This window comes from Somniosus microcephalus, chromosome 12, assembly GCF_052327205.1.
Source record: "Somniosus microcephalus isolate GS21.2 chromosome 12, FLI_Smic_1.0, whole genome shotgun sequence".
Classification (NCBI taxonomy): domain Eukaryota; kingdom Metazoa; phylum Chordata; class Chondrichthyes; order Squaliformes; family Somniosidae; genus Somniosus; species Somniosus microcephalus.
Genome location: NC_140998.1, coordinates 152,974,759 through 152,997,085, shown reverse-complemented (window position 1 = coordinate 152,997,085; position 22,327 = coordinate 152,974,759). Strand labels below are relative to the sequence as shown.

At 47.3% G+C, this 22,327-nt stretch overlaps 1 protein-coding gene across 2 annotated transcripts in view; it reads right to left on the bottom strand.

Moving 5' to 3' along the window:
* Window positions 1-3,065: 3,065 nt before the first annotated feature.
* The window catches only part of tyro3 (TYRO3 protein tyrosine kinase), a 285,740-nt gene continuing 266,478 nt past the window's right edge, over window positions 3,066-22,327 (bottom strand). For both annotated transcript variants that reach the window (XM_086003676.1, XM_086003677.1), the window contains 6 exons: window positions 21,788-21,880; window positions 17,797-17,918; window positions 14,807-14,916; window positions 8,192-8,351; window positions 5,543-5,679; window positions 3,066-3,722 (listed from right to left, as the gene is read on the bottom strand). In XM_086003676.1, the coding sequence (XP_085859802.1) occupies window positions 3,347-3,722; window positions 5,543-5,679; window positions 8,192-8,351; window positions 14,807-14,916; window positions 17,797-17,918; window positions 21,788-21,880 (998 nt within the window). In that variant the 3' untranslated portion in view covers window positions 3,066-3,346. The remainder of the gene's footprint in view (window positions 3,723-5,542; window positions 5,680-8,191; window positions 8,352-14,806; window positions 14,917-17,796; window positions 17,919-21,787; window positions 21,881-22,327) is intronic.

The following is a 22,327-nucleotide window of genomic DNA, read 5'->3' as shown; positions in this document are numbered from 1 at the left end:
CCATGGTGGTGGGGGAGATTCGTCACTTGATGCTCCAAATGGGAAGCAGCGTTTACAGGGAATGCATCCTGGGAACTTGCTGGCACTCAGCCCATGATTCTTCTGCTCATTCATTTTAATAACGAGCTGGCACAGACCACTTCCTCAAGATGTGTTCCCTGCAGGCAGCACTGGCAATGCGAGATAGCGGAGCATGCCCTTGGATTTTCCGTAAATATATTCAAGAGTTAACGGGCCATTAAAGCCATTTAATGAGCAGCCAATGGGTAACTGGGAACCCAGTGGGGAGAGCAAGGATCGTGGAAGCCTGGGCACAATGCCACATGAGATGACTGGCAGCTATGAAGTGGCGTGATTTGCAGTTAGCAATTAGTGAGTTTTATTGAAGCAGGGACTATATTATGTATTAGTGCATTGCCGTGTGCACATCAGCTAGTGTGCACTAGCTACTGCAGGTACAGACAGACAGTGCGTACTGATTCAGTCATCACAATGGTTAATCATTAGCAATATGCAATTAGAGATAGAAGGGGTAATGAGGTTTATATGCATCAGGGAGCAAAGGGTAGGACACAAGATATGATGTTACTGATGATTCAAATCCATACAGAAGGGTGCGAGGAGAGAGGAAGAGTGTGTATGGGTGTTTGCAAGGAGGGTGCTGAAGGAAACGTTCTAATGCCAAGCTAATGAGCAGTGGGCAGTATCAGAGCACGTTACAGTGAGAAGATTGCAATGGGCAAGGTACTGGGTAACTGAGAGTCAGGACCCTTGAAAAGATCCCAAACTACTTGGAAAACCTAGACCTGTGTACCTTCACCACACGGACTGCAGCAGTTCAAGAAGTAGGCTCCGATAATCTGAATTTTTCACTGAGATTCATGACCATTCTCTGTGTAAAAATTAACTCTCTGAATGTAGTGAAGCTACCAGGTGCATGCGCAGGTCTACAGGCCATAAGTTGGATGTGAGGGAAAGCAAGCATGTGGCCAACCCACCCTATACCAGAGAAAACCATTTTTAAAATATTCATTCTTGGGATATGGGCATCGCTGGCATTTATTGCTCCCTGGTGCCCTTGAGAAGGTGGTGGTGGGCCTACTTCTTGAACTGCTGCAGTCCGTGTGGTGAAGGTGCTCCCACACCTAGGTAGGGAGTTCCAGGATTTTGACTCAGCGACGATGAAGGGATGGCGATATAGGTCCAAGTCAGGATGGTGTGTGACTTGGAGGGGAACTTGGAGGTGGTGGTGTTCCCATGCACCTGCTGCCCTTGTCCTTCTAGGTGGTGGAGGTCGCGGGTTTGGGAGGTGGTGCCGAAGACCACTGTGAACTCTCTCAGCTTGGTTCTACAACTCCTCAGCACACCTCTAATACATTTCTGCTCCCGTGGCAATATTTTCACCATAATTTCTGTAAAAGTGTAACAGTGCAGTTGTGAAAATGACATGAGGCTAGGCTGTAGGTATTCTTTTGACTAGAATCTCAGTGAAGAGTAATGGTGGGTATGTGGAATTTTTATTCCTTTGCTTACAACACTGTCACTGGTGGCTGGAATGGTGATGGGTTACGAGTATCACATAAGGGAGTTTAACTGCCTCAATTTCTAGCACACTAGTCATTCACATTAATCATCTGTGCATTAAAACAGCGCAGACAAGAGTTTAACAGAAACGCACCAAAGCACAGGAGGGAGAGTATTAATGCAACAGTGTCAGCTGAAGCGCAGTGGGTAGCACTCTCGCCTCTGAGTCGGAAGGTTGTGGGTTCAAGTCCCACTCCAGAAGCTTGAGCGCAAAGTGACTGAGGGAGGGCTGCACTGTCAGAGGTGCCGTCTTTTGGATGAGATGTTTAACTGAGGCCCCACCTGCCCTCTCTGGTGGACGTAAAAGATCCCATGGCACTATTTTGAAGAAGCGCAAGGGAGTCCTGGCTAACATTTATCAATTGACCAACATCACGAAAACAGCTTATCCGGTCATTATCACATTGCTGTTTGTGGGAGCTTGCTGTGCACACATTCGCTGCTGAGTTTCCTACATTACAACAGTGACTACACTTCAAAAGTATTTCATGGGCTGTAAAGTACTTTGGGACGTCCTGAGGCCGTGAAAGGCACTAAATAAATGTAAGTCTTTCTTGAAATTAAAGTCGACCAATTTCGAGAATTGTTGGTACTAATACACCAAGCAAGTCCACTGACAACACTGCCTGGTTCACCCTGCAATCCCTTCCCCCACAGCCGTACTCCTTCCTATAATCCGACAAAAGCCTCGACCAGTTGAGATAGAGCAGGTGGGCAGATCAACCCAACACCTAAAATGATTGCAACTTTAATCAAGTCATAGTGGTTATGTTCCTGGACTAGTAATCCAGAGGCCTAGATTAATGATCTGGAGACGTGAGTTCGAATCTCCACCATAGGCAGATGGGGAATTTAAATTCAGTTAATTAAATAAAATCTGGAATAAAATGCTAGTACAGGAAACTTTTTTTTATCCGGCACGGACAGGACCGACGTGGTGCCGGTTCATCAAAAATTCCGGATAACCGAACGCTATAGTAAAAGATAGGGAGAGCTGACAGCTCCGCATAAAGCAACAAACCCTGTTGCTTAGCAACAACTGTAGAACAATGGCCTCAAGTTTCAAGCATATCTGTAGCTTAGCAACAGCTGCAGCCACACCCTTGCACAGCACAGATGGAAGAAGGCAAAAAAATATGAAGTAAAACCTACTCCTGAATTTTGCCGGTTAACCGAGATTTCCGGTTATTTAGGTGCCGGTAAATCGAAAGTTTCCTGTATCATGAAACTATGGGTTGTCATAAAAACTCCATCTGGTTGACTCAATGCTCTTTAGGAAAGGGAATCCGCCATCCTTACCTGGTCTGGCCTATATGTGACTCCAGACCCACAGCAATGTGGTTGACTCTTAACTGCCCTCTGCAGTTCAAGAAGGCAGCTCACCACCACCTTCGCAACTAGGAATGGGCAATAAATGCTGGCCTTGCCAGCGATGCCCACATCCCATGAATGAATTTTTAAAAACCTGCCAAAGAGAACAATTTAAGTAAAAAAAAGCTAAGTTTTAATTCAAATCAAAAAAAATGTGTGCAAGGAAATCTATCCACTAAACGATATTTGACGTTCAGCAGGTATAAATAAATTGTTTGTTCCAGTTTTCATTGACAGTGGAGACCTCAACGGTCTTTTTGGCTCTGGATCCTGTTGAAGGCGTATGAGCCTACAAGTGTTCGACCCGTGTGTGATACCAAGGCACAGCTGAGAGGATCGCCCTCCATTTCATTATTGCACTGCTCAGTAATTTGGCCCAAAATTCCTGCTGCTAAAGAGTTATAATGACTTCATCTTCCAGTTGTCTGTCATGTAAGTGGTCCGCTACCTCATTTGCGGGGGTCTCCTCTCTTCTGTCTTCTATCAAACCCAGAGGAGCCATCACATAACGATAGTCAGCGGTGTCCAAAACAGCCGAGGCCGCCATATTGTCTAGACTCTGTCTGTCCACTGCCCAGCAGGCCATGCTGCGGCCTTGCTCGCACTCAGAAGCCCCCGCTCCTTCCTGTAGGTTCATGTAGAAATGCTGGTGTCTCTCTGTGACCGGAGAGAGGCCCAGTAAGAGGCTTACCAGCGATCCCCTCAGAGACTCAAAGCTGGGCCTGAGCTTGGGGTCAGTGTGCCAGCAGCTGTGCATGAGCTCGTACCTGTCTCAACACAAAAACATTAAAAGCTTTTATTAACAGACAGTCACTCAGCTGTAGGAAGATAATTCCATTCATGTCTCAACTAAACATCTTCAAGGTTACATAGGAAGGAGCATAGGAACAGGAGGAGGCCATTCAGTCCCTCAGGCCTGCTCCGCCATTTTATTAGGTCATGGCTGATCTGTATTTTAACTCCATCTACCCGCCTTGGATCCATATGCCTTAATACCCTTACCCAACAAAATAAAACTATCAATCTCAATTTTGAAATTTTCAATTGATCCCCAGTCTCAACAGCTTTTTGGGGACTAGAGTTCTAGATTTCCACTACCCTTTGTGTGAAGAAGTGTTTCCTGACATCACCCCTAAACAGCCTGGCTCTAATTTTAAGGTGATGTCCCCTTGTTCTGGACTCCCCCCCCCCCCCAGAGGAAATAGTTTCTCTCTATCCACCCTATCAAATCCTTTAATCAACTTCAACACCGCAATTAGATCATCCCTTAATCTTCTATACCCAAGGGAATACAAGCCTAGCCTCTGCAACTAGACTCAAATGTCAACCTGTATCTTTGGGCAATGGCACTTCAGCAAGAGCTTGATCGGGGAGGTTGGTCGGTGCATGTCTATGACCTGGGTTTCGATCCAACCCAACCTGATGGGATGAAAGTTCCCCCTCCCCGTCAGTGTAACGCTTCGATGAGTTCTCAGCGTGGGCAGTCCGACCTCAGTTCCCAGGGTACTTGGGCCCACGGCACAAAATCAGGATTAAATTTGACAATCTCATTCAGAGAACCCACAAAGCTGGCTGGTGTGAGGCAAGGAAAGTGTCATGCTGGTGCATTAGAGAGTTCCCTTGTGAGGCTGGGACTGAAGCAGAGTGACAGAAGCTTTACTCTGTCGATAAAGCGTTATTCGTTAAGAAGGGTTACTCACACTCATCCCTCCGTTGATTATGTACCTTTGACCGCACGCCTGCAACCTTTGAACCCAGGGCGCAGCAGCAGCGTAGCTCGTGGCAAGGGAGAGCAATAGCAGCAGCGCGGCCAGCGACGCTGGCACCAGAGCTGGTTTCACAAGATATATCAGCCTCCAGTAATAAATTAACCCAGCCCCCACCGCAGCAAATCCATCTATTACGGTCTCCTCTGTCAAAATAAACACTCTCCCATTTAACAAAATAAAGTGTGTGTTCCCCCACCTCTCAAATAAATTCAACCCCAACCAAATTCAACCCAGCCCTCAATTCAACCGTAAGCAGCATCGCTGACCTCTAACCCAACAACAACTTGTATTTATATAGAGCCTTTAACATAATAAAATGTCTCAAGGCAGTTTACAGGAGCGATTAGCAAACACAATTTTGCACCAAGCCACATAAAGAGGTATTAGGACAGGTGACCAAACGCTTGGTCAAAGAGGTGGGCTTTAAGGAGGGTCTTGAAGGAGGAGAGAGAGGTGGAGAGGTTTGGGGAGGGAATTCCAGAGCTTAGGGCCGAGGCAGCTGAAGGCACGGCCGCCAATGGTGAAGCGATGAAAATCGAGGCTGCTCAAGTGGCCAGAATTGGAGAACGTAGAGTTATCGGAGGGTTGTAGGGCTGGAGGAGGTTTCAGAGATAGGGAGGGGGGACGAGGCCACGGAGGGATTTGAAAACAAGGATAAGAATTTTAAAATCGAGGTGATACCGGACCGGGAGCCAGTGTAGGTCAGCGAGCACAGGGGTGAAGGGTGAACCAGACTTGGTGCGAGTTAGGAACCGAGGAAGATTTCATTCCATAGAGTAATTTCTGTGATTTCACCCGGCCCCAGGATTGTTACTTACAGTTCATCAATGCAGTCTGGGGGCTGCTTCAGCCTCTGCCCGCGTATGAGGTAGTCATAGATTTCCGCATTCTCAACCCCTGGGTATGGGGTCTGACCTCTGGCTGCTATTTCCCACATGGTGACCCCAAATGACCACTAGAATCAGAGTAGATTAAGTGTAAATGCACAGTTACAGATAGGAAAGATGTACTCTAGACACACTGGCTCATTCAAATGTACCCCAGTATGCTCCTGATGCCTGTTGGGAGCCCAGCAATGACTGCTAGTTAATAGGAGCCTTGGGGCAAATGGAAGCCTCATGCAGCACATGCCCATATCCTGTCTCCACTCTACCACTGTCCTTGATACCTCACATGATTCACTCCTCTCTCAGCACCTTTAGCACACAGACTTGGGCCTCGATATTAACGGGGGTGCGGGGGAGCATGGTAGCGGGTGATGCACCTGGTGAGGTCGGGGACATGGAGGCCCTGCTGATCTTCAGGGCAGGGCCTCATTTGAATAAATATTTGCAGAGTCCCACCCCGACACCCGGCCAGATTGACAGCCTGCCCGATGTCGGGCGAGAGTGTGAATTTAGCAGCAGGAGGCCGCAGCCGGTGACCCACGAGGCTGGTCGCTAGCAGTTAGTGAGCAGGTTAAGATCGGAACACAATGGGAAGGCAGCCGAATCAGAGGGGGTGTGACTGGCCTCATTTTAACTGACCCCACCCTCCACCCACCCACTTTCCGTCAGACAGGGGGCAGTTAAAATCGGGGCCTTGGAGTCACGGGCTAACTGGAGTTTCATCAGGTTCTCTGGTTCAGCTCTGGAGGCACCGAGTCCTCTCCCTGTAATGCCTCTCATCACCTGACCAATGATACACAAGGTGTCCTTTAATGAGCAGTCCACAGGAATGCTGAGAGCAGAGTGCTTCCTTCACTGGTCTCTAGCGCCGAGATCGCTGACCGGCCCACAAGCTATATTTTTATTTTATTCATTCTCAGGATGGGGGCATCACTGGGAAGGCCAGCATTCATTACCCGTCCCTAGTTGCCCCAAGAAGGTGGTGGTGGGCCTTCTTCTGCAACTATAGCTGCCTGATACAACTGAGGAGCTTGCTAGGCCATTCAGAGTGTAGGTAAGAGTCAACTACATGTGGGACACATATAGGCCAGACCAGATAAGGACAGCAGATCTCCTTCCCTAAAGGATACTAGTGAACCAGTTAGGTTTTTCTACAGCAGTTTCTGGGTCATTTTTACTGATACCAGCTTATTTATTTCCAGATTTTTTAAAATTCAAATTCTCAATCTGCCATGGTGGGATTGTGAACTAACATTCTACTGGATTACTAGTCTGGCAACATAACCTGTGTTCCTGCTTAAGCGGGACAGGCGCCTCCTGCATTGGGGAAACACAATCACTACGACGTCTCCTCCACTTCCTCCATCTGTTGTATTGTTAGGCATCATAGACCCCAAAGTAAACAGTCCCTTTGTTGTCAGCCATGGCTCAGCAGTAGCAGAAGGTCATGGGTGCAAGCCCTGCTCCAGAGACTTGAGCACATAATCCAGGCTGAGGGAGTGCCGCACTGTCGGAGGTGCTGTCTTTCGGATGAGACGTTAAACCGTCTACCCTCTCAGATGGGCGTAAAAGATCCCACGGCACTATTTTCGAAGAAGAGCAGGGGAGTTCTCCCCAGTGTCCAGACCAATATTTATCTCTGACCAACATCACTAATACAGATGATCTGGTCATTGTCACACTGCTGTTTGTGGGACGCTGCTGTGCTCAAATTGGCTGCCGCGTTTCCTACATTACCACATTGGATATAAAGCGCTTTAGAACGTCCTGAGGTCATGAAAGGTGCTGTATAAATGCAAGTTCTTTCTGTTGGCCATGAGCCTCTGGTCTGCTATGTGTCGTGGTTAGCATGTGCTCTAGGGGTCCCGCAGGAGCCGGCTATTAAATTGAAAAAAACGCACATGCGCGGAATTTTGAATGGGCCGCGCTGCCCGTTGAAGGGATCATTGGCAACGACTGTCAGTTAGATGATGCGAGGGTAACTTGTCCATCCCCTGTGACCTGTCCCAGGAGTGGCCTTATTGTTCCCCTGGGATGTCCTTTGCCATGATTTGAATGTTAGTCTTGAAACATTTAAAAAACAGAGCCCAACCTGACATGTTCAGGAGTTATGGAATCGCCATTCACACCTTAACAGGAGCTATTCATAGACTTAGCTTTACATACCTCATACACACAATATACACATAAGTATATCTAACTACAGCTACAAAAATTATGACTTGTGTCCATCACATTTTGATTTCATATCAGAGATCTTCTATAAAAAAGCAACACGAAAGCTGGTCATTTCCTGTTGGTTTTTCTGACCCGGAGATAAACTAGCCTCTCCCCCCACCCCCACCCTCCTCCCCACCTCCCCACCCAAGGCTGGAGCAAAGCTGCTGCAAATCTATAGAAACTTCCAACAGCAACAATAATTAGCCTCTTATTGACCTTAAGACTTGTCTATTTAGACCATTCTATGAGCTGTGACCTGAAGAGGGACAAGCCAGGTTAACAGCTAAAGGTCACGGCTAGGCTTCAGATCTCAGACTGCACATGAGCAATGCAACAGGAGATAACTATGTACATACGTACCACGTCACTATGTACTGTGTACACGTTATCTGCCAAACTCTCCAACGCAATCCATTTGACAGGCAGCTTGCTCGTGCTGCCTTGTCTATAGTAGTCACCACTGTACAGCTTCCGAGATAAGCCAAAGTCTGCCACACACACACGCATATCTTGGTCCAGCCTGGAGAAAACAAGAAGATTTTGGTGCAACATTAATGAATTCATGATGACCATCTGGCTTATTTTAAGAAGCTCAACACTCCCACAACACACATAGGAACAGGAGGAGGGCATTCAGCCCCTCGAGCTTGTTCCGCCATTCAATTAGATCAAGGCTGATCTGTATCTTAACTCCATCTCTCCGCCTTGGTTCTGTAGCGTCAGTGGTGGGAAAATTACTAGAGACCATTGTCAAGGACAAAATTAATTTTTACTTGGAGACGCATGGGTTAAAAAGGGACAGCCAGCACGGATTTGTTAAAGGCAAATAGTGTGTGACGAACCTGATTGAGTTATTTGATGAAGTAACAGAGAGGGTTGATGAAGCTAGTGCAGTAGATGTTGTATATATGGACTTTCAAAAGGCATTTGATAAACTATCTCCTAACAGATTTATTCAGAAAATAGAAGCGCATGCAATTAAAGGGATGGAGGTAACTTGGGTACATAACTGGAGGTTTACCAGGATGAGGGTCTTCAGTTATATGGAGAGATTGGAGAAGCTGGGATTGTTCTCCTTGGAGCAGAGAAGGTTAAGGGAAGATCTAATAGAAGTATTCAAGATTATGAAGGGTTTTCAAAGAGCAAGTAGGGAGGAACCGTTTCCTCTGACAAGTGGGTCGGTAACCAGAGGTCATAGGTTTAAAATAATTGGCGCAAGAACTAGAGGGGAAATGAGGAGAAACTTTTTCACACAGAGGGTTGTTAAGATCTGGAACGCACTACCTGAAAGGGTGGCGAAATCAGATCCCATAGGAACTTTCAAAAGGCAATTGGACATGTACTCGAAGAGGATTCATTTGTAGGGTTATCGGGAAAGAGCTGGGGTGTTGGACTAAATTGGACAGCTTAAATTGGACAGCTCTTTCAAAGCGCCGGCACAGGCTCGACGGGCCAAAAAGCTTCCTTCTATGCTGTTAAATTCTATGATTCTAACCTATAAGACCATTACCTAACAAAAATCTATCAATTTCAGTTTTGAAATTTTCAATTGACCCCCAGCCTCAACAGCTTTTTGGGGAGAGAGTTCCCTTTGTGTGAAGAAGTGCTTCCTGATGTCACCCTTGAACGGCCTAGTTCTAATTTTAAGGTGATGCCCCCATGTTCTGGACTCCCCCCACCAGAGGAAATAGTTTCTCTCTATCTCCCCTATCAACTCCTTTGATCATTTTAAATACCTCGATTAGATCACCCCTTAATCTTCTATACTCAAGGCAATACAAGCCTAGTCTGTGCAACCTGTCCCCATAATTTAACCCTTTTAGCCCGGGATCATTCTGGTGAATGTGCACCGCACCCCCGCCCCAAGGCCAGTATGTCCTTCCTGAGGTGCAGTGCCCAGAACTGAACACAGTGCTCCAGATGGGGTCTAACCAGAGCTTTATATAGCCGTAGCATAACTTCCACCCCTTTGTACTCCAGATTCCAGCCCTCTTTAGCTGAAGGCCAACATTCCATTAGTTTTTTAAATTATTTTTTGTACCTATCTATTTCCATATTTCATTCTTTCCTCCTCTTGATTGTCACCCCTTTTCTCACCCAGTAGCACGGTTCCTATATTCAGAAAGGGCAATAAAGCTAACCCAGGCAACTGCCATTCATCTTATCATTAGTCAGGAGGATTATCTGTACAATAATAACCTAGGAAACAGCAGCCAACATGGGGTCAGAAAGAGAGGATCCTTACTGACCAACCTTCTTGACTTATTTAAGAAAGTCTTGCATTTCTACAGCGCCTTTCATGACCTCAGGACGTCCCAAAGCGCTTTAAAGTCAATGAAGTACTTTTTGAAGTGTAGTCACTGTTGCAATGTAGGAAACGTGACAGATAATTTGCACACAGCAAGATCCCACAAACAGCAATGATAATGACTAGATAATCTGTTTTAGGTGTTGCTTCAGAGATAAATATTGACCAGGACACTAGGGAGAATGCCCCTGTTTTTCTTTGAAATAGTGCCATGGGATCTTTTACGTCTACCTGAGAGGGCAGACGGGGCCACGGTTTAAAGTCTCATCTGAAAGACGGCATCTCCGACAGTGCAGCCCTCCCTCAGCACGGCCCTGGAGGGTCAGCCTAGATTACGTGCTCAAGTGTCTGGAGTAGGGACTTGAACCCACAACCTTCTGACTCAGAGGCAAAAGTGCAATGACAGCAAAGTAAGCAGTGGCAGAGTGTACCAATGTAAGAAATCACACAACACCAGGTTATAGTCCAACAGCTTTATTTGAAATCACAAGCTTTCGGAGCGCTGCTCCTTCGTCAGGTGAAGTGGAGAGATGCATAAAAACACAGCTTATATAGTCAGAGAATAATGTCAGATGTTTACAGGTAATCTTTCTAACTGCCATTTATCACACCTCGGCAGAGAGATAATCACAGCAATCAAAGGTGTGAATGGTGTCCAAACAGGTCAGTCAGGAAAACATTACATCAAAGAACAATGAGGTGGGGTCACAAGGGGTCAAATGTTGCAGATGCCGGGGTCTGTATGAAAAACAAAAAAACATTTTTTTTGCTGGAAAACACAGCTCAGACGAGGAGGAACGCGATGGACACCTACAGACGCTGAAAGACGCCCTTGTAAGAACGGGATATGACGCTCGACTCATCGATCGACAGTTCCAACGGGCCACAGCGAAAAATCGCATAGACCTCCTCAGAAGACAAACACGGGACACAACCAACAGAGTACCCTTCGTCGTCCAGTACTTCCCCGGAGTGGAGAAACTACGCCATGTTCTTCGCAGCCTTCAACATGTCATCGATGATGATGAACACCTCGCTAAGGCCATCCCCACGCCTCCACTACTCGCCTTCAAACAGCCGCCTAACCTCAAACAGACCATCGTTCGCAGCAAATTACCCAGCTTTCAGGAGAACAGCGACCACGACACCACACAACCCTGCCACAGCAACCTCTGCAAGACATGCCAGATCATCAACACAGATACCATCATCACACGTGAGGACACCACCCACCAGGTACATGGTACATACTCATGTGACTCGGCCAACGTTGTCTACCTCATACATTGCAGGAAAGGATGCCCCGGAGCATGGTACATCGGCGAGACCATGCAGACACTGCGACAACGGATGAACGGACACCGCGCAACAATCGCCAGGCAGGAGTGTTCCCTCCCAGTCGGGGAACACTTCAGCAGTCAAGGACATTCAGCCTCCGATCTTCAGGTAAGCATTCTCCAAGGCGGCCTTCGAGACACACGACAACGCAAAATCGTCGAGCAGAAACTGATAGCCAAGTTCCACACCCATGAGGACGGCCTCAACCGGGATCTTTGGTTCATGTCACGCTACATGTAACCCCACCTGACGTAGGGTCATCCAGACTCGAGTCGTCGTTGGCTTGTTCTCCCCACACAGATGCGGCCGGACCTGCTGTGTTTTCCAGCAAAAAAAATGTTTTTTTGTTTTTCATACAGACCCCAGCATCTGCAACATTTGACCCCTTGTGACCCCACCTCATTGTTCTTTGATGTAATGTTTTTCTGACTGGCCTGTTTGGACACCATTTACACCTTTGATTGCTGTGATTATCTCTCTGCCGAGGTGTGATAAATGGCAGTTAGAAAGATTACCTGTAAACATCTGACATTATTCTCTGACTATATAAGCTGTGTTTTTATGCATTTCTCCACTTCACCTGACGAAGGAGCAGCGCTCCGAAAGCTTGTGATTTCAAATAAAGCTGTTGGACTATAACCTGGTGTTGTGTGATTTCTTACATTTGTCCACCCCAGTCCAACACCGGCATCTCCACACCAGAGTGTACCAAGGATGCCCTTTGCATCCAGACTTCCAAAAAGCATTTGACCAAGTTTTACACAGAGGGCTACGGTCAAAATGGTAAGATCGAAGCTTGGTGATTCAGGGCCAATGGATTTGGATGTCAAACATTAAGCATTATCCTCTCCTGCTCGCCTCTGCCAAAATGGCTCACTGCTCCAGGACTGCTTTGTCACTAATATTGAAACCATCCGTTCAACTACCTCTGCTGCATCTCTCCCTTCCCCAGCCCATCAAGCCAAGCTTCTACCCAATGTATCCCCCGCCCCCTGCTCTAGCCCTGACCCCACATCGCTCTCTAGTTTCTTTCCTTCTTTCCTATCTCCCCTCATGCCCCTCTCCCAGCTCATCTTCTCCATAAGACTCACCTCCTGCTCGCTCAGCCCTATTCCCACTAAACTGCTGACCACCCAACTTCCCTTCCTGGTCCCCATGTTAGCTGATATTGTTAACGGTTCCCCCTCCTCAGGTACGGTCCCCCTCCCCTTCAGATCTGCTGTCATCACCCCTCTCCTCAAAAAATCCTCCCTTGACTCCTCTGTCCTTGCAAACTGCCGCCCCATCTCCAACCTCCCTTTCCTCTCCAAAGTCCTTGAACGTCATTTTAAAAATTCACATCCTTGTCTTCAAATTCCTTCAATGCCTCGCCCCTCCCTATCTCTGTAACCTCCTCCAGCCCTAGAACCCTCCGAGATCTCTGCACTCCTCCAATTCTGGCCTCTTTTCCATCCACCACTTCCTTTGTTCCAGTATTGGCAGCCGTACCCTCAGATGTCAAAGCCATGAGCTCTAAAATTTCTTTCCAAAACCGCTTTGTCTCTCCACCTTCACACCTACCTCTTTGACCAAGTATTCAGTCACCACCCCCCCCCCCCCCCCAATATCTCCTTCTTTGGCACGGTGTCAGTTTTTGTCTGACTACACTCCTGTGAAGGGCCTTGGGATGTTTTACTATGTTAAAGGCGCTATATAAATGCAAGTTGTTGTTGATTGTGGTGGATGGGTAGAATGTAACAGGTAGATATCAGAGGAGTTATACTGAGGGTGGGGGGGGGGGTGAGAGGGAATGCTGAGTCAGGTGCCCCAGAGCTGCCTACTGTTTCCAATTTACAGCAGTGACTTTGAACTGATTGCGAATGGGTTGAATTTGCATAGGATGCCAAACTGGGTGGACCAGTTGGTTCTGAGGAGATAGCTAACGAGGTACAAAACGAGTTGGACAATAGGTCTAATTGTACAAGTCTGAACTGCACAACTGGAGGCAGAGGGCCAGTCATATAGTAAATTCAGGCACTTGATACCCATGACTTGCCTACCATGATGCCATTCACATTATCCAACCAGCGGCCATCTGAATCACCAACATGCTGCCAGCCGTAAATTCGGACTCATAAAATTACCTCTTATATATAATTGGGCGTAACAGTGGCAGATTACATTTAATAGACACCAGTGTAAATTTCTCCGCATTGGAAGTAGAAAATGGACGGTCCGACTGAATTCTGCAATGTAATGGGGTGGTGGAGGCTTTTATGTGGGAATTGGGGACAACAGCCTTAAGGCAGGGTACGGGGACAATAGCCTTATGGTTGGGTATTGGAGATGGTCTTAAGACAGCAGCCTTAAGGCAGGGTACAGGGACAATAGCCTTATGGTTGGGTATTGGAGATGGTCTTAGACAGCAGCCTTAAGGCAGGGTATGGGGACAATAGCCTTATGGTTGGGTATTGGAGATGGTCTTAGACAGCAGCCTTAAGGCAGGGTACGGGGACAATAGCCTTATGGTTGGGTATTGGAGATGGTCTTAGACAGCAGCCTTAAGGCAGGGTATGGGGACAATAGCCTTATGGTTGGGTATTGGAGATGGTCTTAGACAGCAGCCTTAAGGCAGGGTATGGGGACAATAGCCTTATGGTTGGGTATTGGAGATGGTCTTAGACAGCAGCCTTAAGGCAGGGTATGGGGACAATAGCCTTATGGTTGGGTATTGGAGGTGGTATTAGACAGCAGCCTTAAGGCAGGGTATGGGGACAATAGCCTTATGGTTGGGTATTGGAGATGGTCTTAGACAGCAGCCTTAAGGCAGGGTACGGGGACAATAGCCTTATGGTTGGGTATTGGAGGTGGTATTAGACAGCAGCCTTATGGCAGCAAACAAGGGAGAGCTATGAGGGCAGCAGGCAAGGCATGAAGAGTGGTTTTGGGGCAACAGTCTTAAGGCAGGGTATGGGCAACAGATATAGGCAGCAGCTTTATGGTAGGGTATTGGAGGTGTTATTGGGCTGCGGCCTTAACGCAGGGTATGGGGAGGGCATGACGAGTGCTTTGGGGACACCCACATTAAGGCAGGGTATAGGGGAGCAGTTGCAAAGTATGAGGGGTGATATGGAGGCAGGAACCTTAAGACAATATATAGACAGAACTAGATGCTTTTCATGCTGTTTTCCTTTAGCAACCAACTAGAAACCAGTAAAAGTTGCCCATTCTGGCGGATTGAGATAGCAGTACCTTGATACGCAAACCATCTCTACAAAGTCATCATGTCAGCAACTAGGGGATTTGATTAGTTCACCCCTGAACTGCACGCCCCACACATGCTCACTTACATGCAGTTGCGCGTGGCCAGGTCCCTGTGGACAAAGTTCTTGCTGCTCAAGTACTCCATCCCTTTGACAATGTCAATCATAAAGTTCAACAGGGTCTGTACTGGAACATCCTGAAAGAGAGAGAGAGAATATCGCCAACTGGGGAAGAGAGAGAGACACACACAAACCATCCAACCAGGGCATGAGGGGGAAGAGAGGGAGAGAAGGGGTAAAATATCACTAACTGGGGAAGAGAGTGAGAGACACACACACATACCATCCAATCAGGGAATGGGGGGGGGGCAGGGGAGGGAGAGACAGAGGAGGTAAAATATCACCAACTGGGGAAGAGAGAGACGCACACACATACCATCCAACCAGGGATGGGTGAAGAGACATAGTCAAACATCCCAAGGTGCTTAAGACAGGAGTAATTGGGGAAAAAAATGAACACTAAGTCAAATACGAAGATATTGAGAAGGGTGACCAAAAACACAGTCAAAGGTTCTTAATGGAAGAGAGGGAGGTGGAGAGGCAGAGGGAATTCCAGAGCATGGGGCCTAGATGGCTAAAGTCACAGCTGCCAATGATGGAGCGAAGGGAGGTAGGTGCACCAAAGGAACAGAGAACTTGCAGGTGGGGGTTGTAAGGCTATAGGAGGTTACACAGATAGGGAGCAGCAAGGTCATGAAGGGATTGAAATAGAAGGAGAAGAATTTGGATGAGCTGAAGTTTACGGAAGGTAGAAATGGGATGCCGGCCAGGAGAGGATTGGAATAGTCGAGGCTGGAGGTGACAAGCATGGATGAGGGTTTCAGCAGCAGATGGGCCGAGGCAGGGGCGGAAACGGGCGATGTTACGGAGATGAGATGAGCTCGGAGGTTACATGGGGAAGACGCAAAAGAAACCAAGAGATGTGCAGGTTTGAGACTAGGGCGTGTGGGAGCATGGGTGGAGGTCTGGGTTGGTGAGCAAGGGGAAGAGGGAAAGCAGCAGAGGCAGCTGAACGGATGGTCTATAACTTGGTGACAAAGAAGTCCACAAGCTGCCATTATTTGTTGCCAGAGGTGAGGATGAAGGGAGCAGGGGAGAGGGCTTTGGGGAGGCAAAGGTGGAGAAAAGAACCGAGCATGGTGTGAGAGTAGTGTCTGGCAGAGGACATCAAGACCCGGTGCAGCTTGATCTGGTTCAGTCAGATCAGGCAATGGATGGTAAACCAGTTGTGCACCAGATATACTCAAATTTGTGCCCCGTGGACTTGAGGGAGCAAAGATGGGGGCCATACCAGGGGGATTGACAAAGATGGATGACAAGGGCATCAGAGGTGGAGGTTAGTGGGTGGTTGAGAAAATCGAAAGCTGCAGAGGTATCATGCTAAATGAAGGGCCAACAGCTAGGTATTTGGGAGTTTGAAAGAGAGAGAGAGAGACACACATATCACCAACTAGGGCATAGAGAGAGACAAAGTAAGAGAGAGACATACATCACCAACTAGGCATAGAAAGAAAGACACAATATGAACTCGGGCACAGAAAGAGAGAGGCATGCAAACAATACCAACTACATCATAGAAAGAAAGTGGGAGAAAGTAAAAGTGCCAAGCAGGACACAAAGGTAGAGAGTGAGAAAGAGAGAGTGCCAATCAAAACAGGGAGAGAGACCGAAGAAAAATATCACGAAAAAGAGAGGAAGACAGCAAGAGGGAGATGATCAATTAGGGCACAGAGAGCAAGAAATTCACATTACCAACCGAGGCACAGATAAATGTGTCACTAACTGGGGCAGAGAGAGAAACACACATTATTACCAAGTAGGCTGATGGCCAGAATCACAGGACGGGAGACACCGAGCTACATTTACAACAGCGATGACCTGAATTAACAGCTGGATTAAAACAAGAGTCTATGCCAAATGTTGACTTGCAAATAATTCAGTTCCTTATCAGTCTAATAATGTAAATGAAAGGCACAGGGGAGAGCCAGGTCTTCACCAGGAGCACATAATGGGCTCATAGCCAATCATTTTTACCCGATTTTCCCTTCCGTTGACTGTCGATTTACTATCCCATTTTGCGCTACGACCAGTTTAACCGCTACAATATCTTCATGAAAACAATGTTTAGTAGGATTATTTTGTTTGAGAAATGAGAGGAGCCTATGCCATACTTGTCACTGTGACATCGAGCGCAAGGCATGTTTTTTTAATGAGATTTGCATAATTGCTTACATCATCATTAGTTATAGACTTTACATGACATCAGTGCCCCTTTAAAGGGTCGCAGTTCGGTACAACTCTGTAGCACCCTAGCGCAGAACAAGTTGACCTCAGTGATGTCATCCTACCCAGAATGCATTTCAGGAAGACAAGCTATGGGCTTCCCTGGTGGTGTGAAGAATTCAGTCCATAGGGTGGATTCACGTAGCTTATAACACTTGGCAAGAGAGCTATGTGTGAGGGACACTATTGGAATGTGCAGTTACCTTTTAAACAAGGGAACTTTCTATTTTATCTTTACTTTTGTGGCCAAATTTCCCTTTTTTCTTTTTCGCTGAATCGCCAGCTCTCGCTGAGGGGAGGTTCTGTAAGCATTGATGGTCCTCTAGTTCTCCACCTAAGTGGCCATTCTTTGTGTACGGCCTAGACTGTGAATGGCAGTTGGCTATTCTTCAATGGAAGGCGTCACAGTTGAGTCCGGAGCTGTCCTCACCATATTTCTCCAGCACCGGCGGGTCGGTGCGGGGGGTGTCACTGGATAGCTGTTCCTCTCCCTGGCACAAGGGGGCACTGAGGCCGATTGTATCACTCAACAGCTACTCTGGCTGAAGTCACCTGACCAGGGATTGGGACAAATTCCTTCCCAGTCCGTAACGGCACAGCATCATCTCACACACAGGCCGCTTACCAAGCAGACTAGCTCCTCTTCAATGCTACATAATCCCGCGAGCAAATAGGCAGGAGAGCAGGCCTGTGAGTTAGCAGCTGGGGGGTGCGGGGCAGAGTCATTGACTTACAACTGGCTGTTCTCCAAGCCTGGAGAGTACAAGGTAGGTGCGAAGGTCTCCGTGCTTCATGAAAGGCAGCAGGACCATGGGAACAGGAAGCCGGCGATGGGGTCGACTCTGGAGACTCACTCCTGGGCGCACACAGGAGCGGAAAGGAAAAGAAAAGACATGTTGAATTTACTTCAGGACATGAAGATGCCATGTTACACAAGTCTTCAAAGGTGGCAGGACCAGTTGAGAAAGCTGTTAAAAAACATTTGGGATCCTTGGCTTTATTAACAGAGGCATAGAGTAGAAAAGCAAGGAAGTTATGCTAAATCTTTATAAATCCCTGGTTAGGCCTCAGCTGGAGTATTGTGTCCAATTCTGGGCACCACACATTAGGAAGGATGGCAAGGCCTTGGAGAGGAGGTTTAATAGAATGGTCCAGGGATGAGGGAGTTCAGTTATGTGGAGAGGCTGGAGAAGCTGGGGTTGTTCTCCTTAGAGCAGAAAAGGTTAAGGGGAGATTTGATAGAGGTGTTCAAAGTCATGAACAGTTTTGATAAGTAAATAAGGTTCCCAGTGGCAGGAGGGTCGGTAACCAGAGGACACAGATTTAAGGTGATTGGCAAAAGAACCAGAGGTGACACGAGAAGAATTCTTTTTACGCAGCGAGTTGTTGTGATCTGGAATGCGCTGCCTGAAAGGGGGGTGGAAGCAGATTCAATAGAAACTTTCCAAAGGGAATTGGATAAATACTTGAAAAGGAGAAATTTACAGGGTTATGGAGAAAGTGCAGGGGAGTGGATAGCTCTTACAAAGAGCCAGCTCATTTATTGTAGGCATTTCATATTGAATTTTGTATTATTTCGTAGGCAGTGCCAGCCAGGCTCAATGCTGTCAACAGTACCCACAGGACCTGGGTACAGATGCAGGAGAAGCAGGTCCAGTTTAAGGTTAGATTACTCGATGGTACCATACATCGGGTAGATGGTGCAAGATGCCATGTCACAAAATGTTGCCCCTCAATCTGTTCCACATTTGCTACTCACCCATGCCAAGCTCTCACCCAATATTAGTAGGCCCTACAGCCAATGAAGTACTTTTGGAGGGTAGTCACTGTTGTAATGTAGGAAACACGGCAGCCAATTTGTACACAGCAAGCTCCCACATACGACAATGAGATAAGCAGTTTTAGTGATATTGGTTGAGGGATAAATATTGGCCAAGACATCAGGTAGAATAATATCAGAAAGATATTAATCTAAATTTAAGAGCAATAGAAAATACTCTGAGAAAAAACAACACCACTAAAAATGTACTGTAAACACTGTAAAAAAAAGCCCACAAGCTAAGGCAATTATAGAACTCCTTTGCCATGTAACTCCCCAGCGCAGATCCTGCAGGTTTTGCCAAGCGCTCATTTAAATATTTTTCATGATCTCTGGGGCCTCAGTGAGGCTAACACATGAACTTCAGCTCACTAGGGGGCGGCAGAGTGCTGAAGTTCAGCCTCTGGTACAAGGCCTTCTCTCCCAACCCAGGACTCTCTCGGTGCCTGGCCTGGAGTCTCTAGGAATGAAAGATTAATCTCACAGCGCTGCGAGCAAAACACAGGAGAAAAATCATAGGGGCCTTAAAGGAATTGTATGTTTTCATTTTCTTTGAGCACTTTCATTTATTAGTTGTAAAAATATTGGAGATGGGGAAAATTGGCTGACTGACTGACAGTCAAGAGTCATCCAATCCAGTGACAAAGGGGCTGGATTTTGCCAATGGGGAACTTTTGGAGGCGAGACTCCCACTTGTCGGGTTTCAGTCCCGCCTCCATCAACTTGTGGCCAACCCACGCTATTTTCCCTTGATTGACCTTGTTAAGCCCACCCAGCGGGCTTAGCAGGCCAATTAAGGGAAAGCCGGTTGCAGAGAACGCCAAAGTATTACAAGTTGGAGGCGAGAGATCATGTGATAAACCCACCCAGTATAAACATAGAAACATAGAAGATAGGAGCAGGAGTAGGCCATTCGGCCCCTCGAGCCTGCTCCGCCATTCAATGAGATCATGGCTGATCATCCAAATTCAGTACCCTGTCCCTGCCTTCTCCCCATACCCCTTGATCCCTTTAGCCTTAAGAAATATATCTAACTCCTTCTTGAATATATTTAATGAATTGGCCTCAACTGCCTTCTGTGGTAGAGAATTCCACAGGTTCATCACTCTCTGGGTGAAGAAATTCCTCCTCATCTCTGTCCTAAATGGCTTACCCCTTATCCTTAGACTGTGACCCCTGGTTCTGGACTCCCCCGCCATCGGGAACATTCTTCCTGCATCTAGTCTGTCTAGTCCTGTTAGAATTTTATAAGTTTCAATGAGATCCCCTCTCATTCTTCTAAACTCCAGCGAGTATATAAACCCAATCGACCCAATCTCTCCTCATACGTCATTCCTGCCATCCCAGGTATCAGTCTGGTGAATCTTCGCTGCACTCCCTCCATGGCAAGAACATCCTTCCTCAGATAAGGCGAACAAAACTGCACACAATACTCAAGGTGTGGTCTCACCAAGGCCCTGTACAACTGCAGCAAGACATCCTTGTTCCTGTACTCAAACCCTCTTGCTACGAAGGCCAACATACCATTTGCCTTCTTAACCGCCTGCTGCACCTGCATGCTTACCTTCAGCGACTGGTGCACAAGGACACCCAGGTCTCGTTGCACTTCCCCTTCTCCCAATCTATTGCCGTTCAGATAATAACCTGCCTTCCTGTTTTTGCCACCAAAGTGGATAACCTTGCATTTATCCACATTATACTGCATCTGCCATGCATCTGCCCAATCACCCAACCTGTCCAAATCATACTAGAGTTTCTCGGCATCCTCCTCACAGCACACATGCCCACCCAGCTTTGTGTCGTCTGCAAACTTGGAGATATTACATCTAGTTCCCTCGTCTAGATCATTAATATATATTGTAAACAGCTGGGGTCCAAGGACCGATCCCTGCGGTACCCCACAAGTCACTGCCTGCCACTCGGAAAAAGACCTGTTTATTCCAACTCTTTGCTTCCTGTCTGCCAACCAGTTCTCTATCCAAGTCAATACCTTGCCCCCAATCCCATGTGCCTTAACCTTACACGCTAATCTCTTATGCGGGACCTTATCGAAAGCCTTCTGAAAATGTATATGTCCAACCAGAGTTAGCAACCCTAACTGGTGTTGGTTGTGCACCCCTCCCATTCCCACCCTGTACAAAAGGGCCTTGAAGGGCAAGTGAGACCAGTGGTAGGATGCTGGGTAATAGTTGCAGCTCAGGTTAGGACAAGGCTATGCCTCGGTGCACTTACAGTGTAACGGCATATCACGGGCCTCCATACAGGGCGCTTTCCTCGGTTGGCACATACGGCTGATCTGCCGCTGGTTCAGAGCCTCCCTCTAGACATGAGGGCATGATAGGGCTGCAACTTTGCAGCCCCAAATCTGCGCCTCATCAAGGCTCCATGCCAGCCAGAGAACCTCACAACTTCTATAGTGTTACCATCCGCTACTAGGGTCGCCAACCCTCCAGGCTTGTCCTGGAGTCTCCAGGAATTGAAGATTAATCTCCCGGACACTTGCTGCGAGGAAACGTGGGAGAAATAACACAAGGGAGTTAAAAAAACAAACTGCGGTATTTTTTTCATTTTCTTTTGAACTTTTATTTATTAGGTATAAAAACATCGGAGGTGGAAAAAGGCAGTTTGACTGACAGACAAGAACCATTCAGTTGGGTAACAGAGAGTCTGTTCGCTTTCCAACCAAGGTGGGGTGCCGCGAGGATGGACGTATCTGGCGACCAATGGCAGGAAAGTGGGGGCGGGACGGTTGGAGACGGAAGATCATGTGATGAAACCTCCTGGAATACGTCCAACCAGAGCTGGCAACCCGACGCGCTACATTTAATGGGTTTGGTAACTGAACACCAGATGGCGCTATTCTCCAGCTGGTCTCCTCGCGACACACCAGCCCCTGCAACACTCACCAATCACCTTCATGACGTTTGGGTGGTTGAATTCTTTCATGCAGGCCGCCTCTCGCAGGAACTCCTCGATATCTCCAGAGGCGTTGATCTCAGCTGCGTAGGAGATATAGGAACATAGGAATAAGAACAGAGGAACAGTAGCAGGCCATTCAAACCCTCGCGCCTGTTCCACCATGGCATATCTGTATCTGAACTCCATCTACCCACCTTGGTTCTGTAACAAAAATCTATCAATCTTGGTTTTGAAATTTTCAATTGACCCCCCAGCCTCACCAGCTTTTTGGGGGAGAGAGTTCCCGATTTTCGTTACCCTTTGCATGAAGAAGTGCTTCCTCACGCCACCCCTGAAGGGTCGATCTCTAATTTTAAGGTGATGCCCCCTTGTTCTGGACTCCCCGCCAGAGGAAATAGTTTCTCTCTATCCACCCTGTCAAATCCTGTCCTTATAATTTAATCCTTTTAGCCCCCGGTATCATTCTGGGGTCCATCAAATACAAAAAGAGGCTGGCGCATCAATCTGAAGCTTCCACCCCCCCAAGC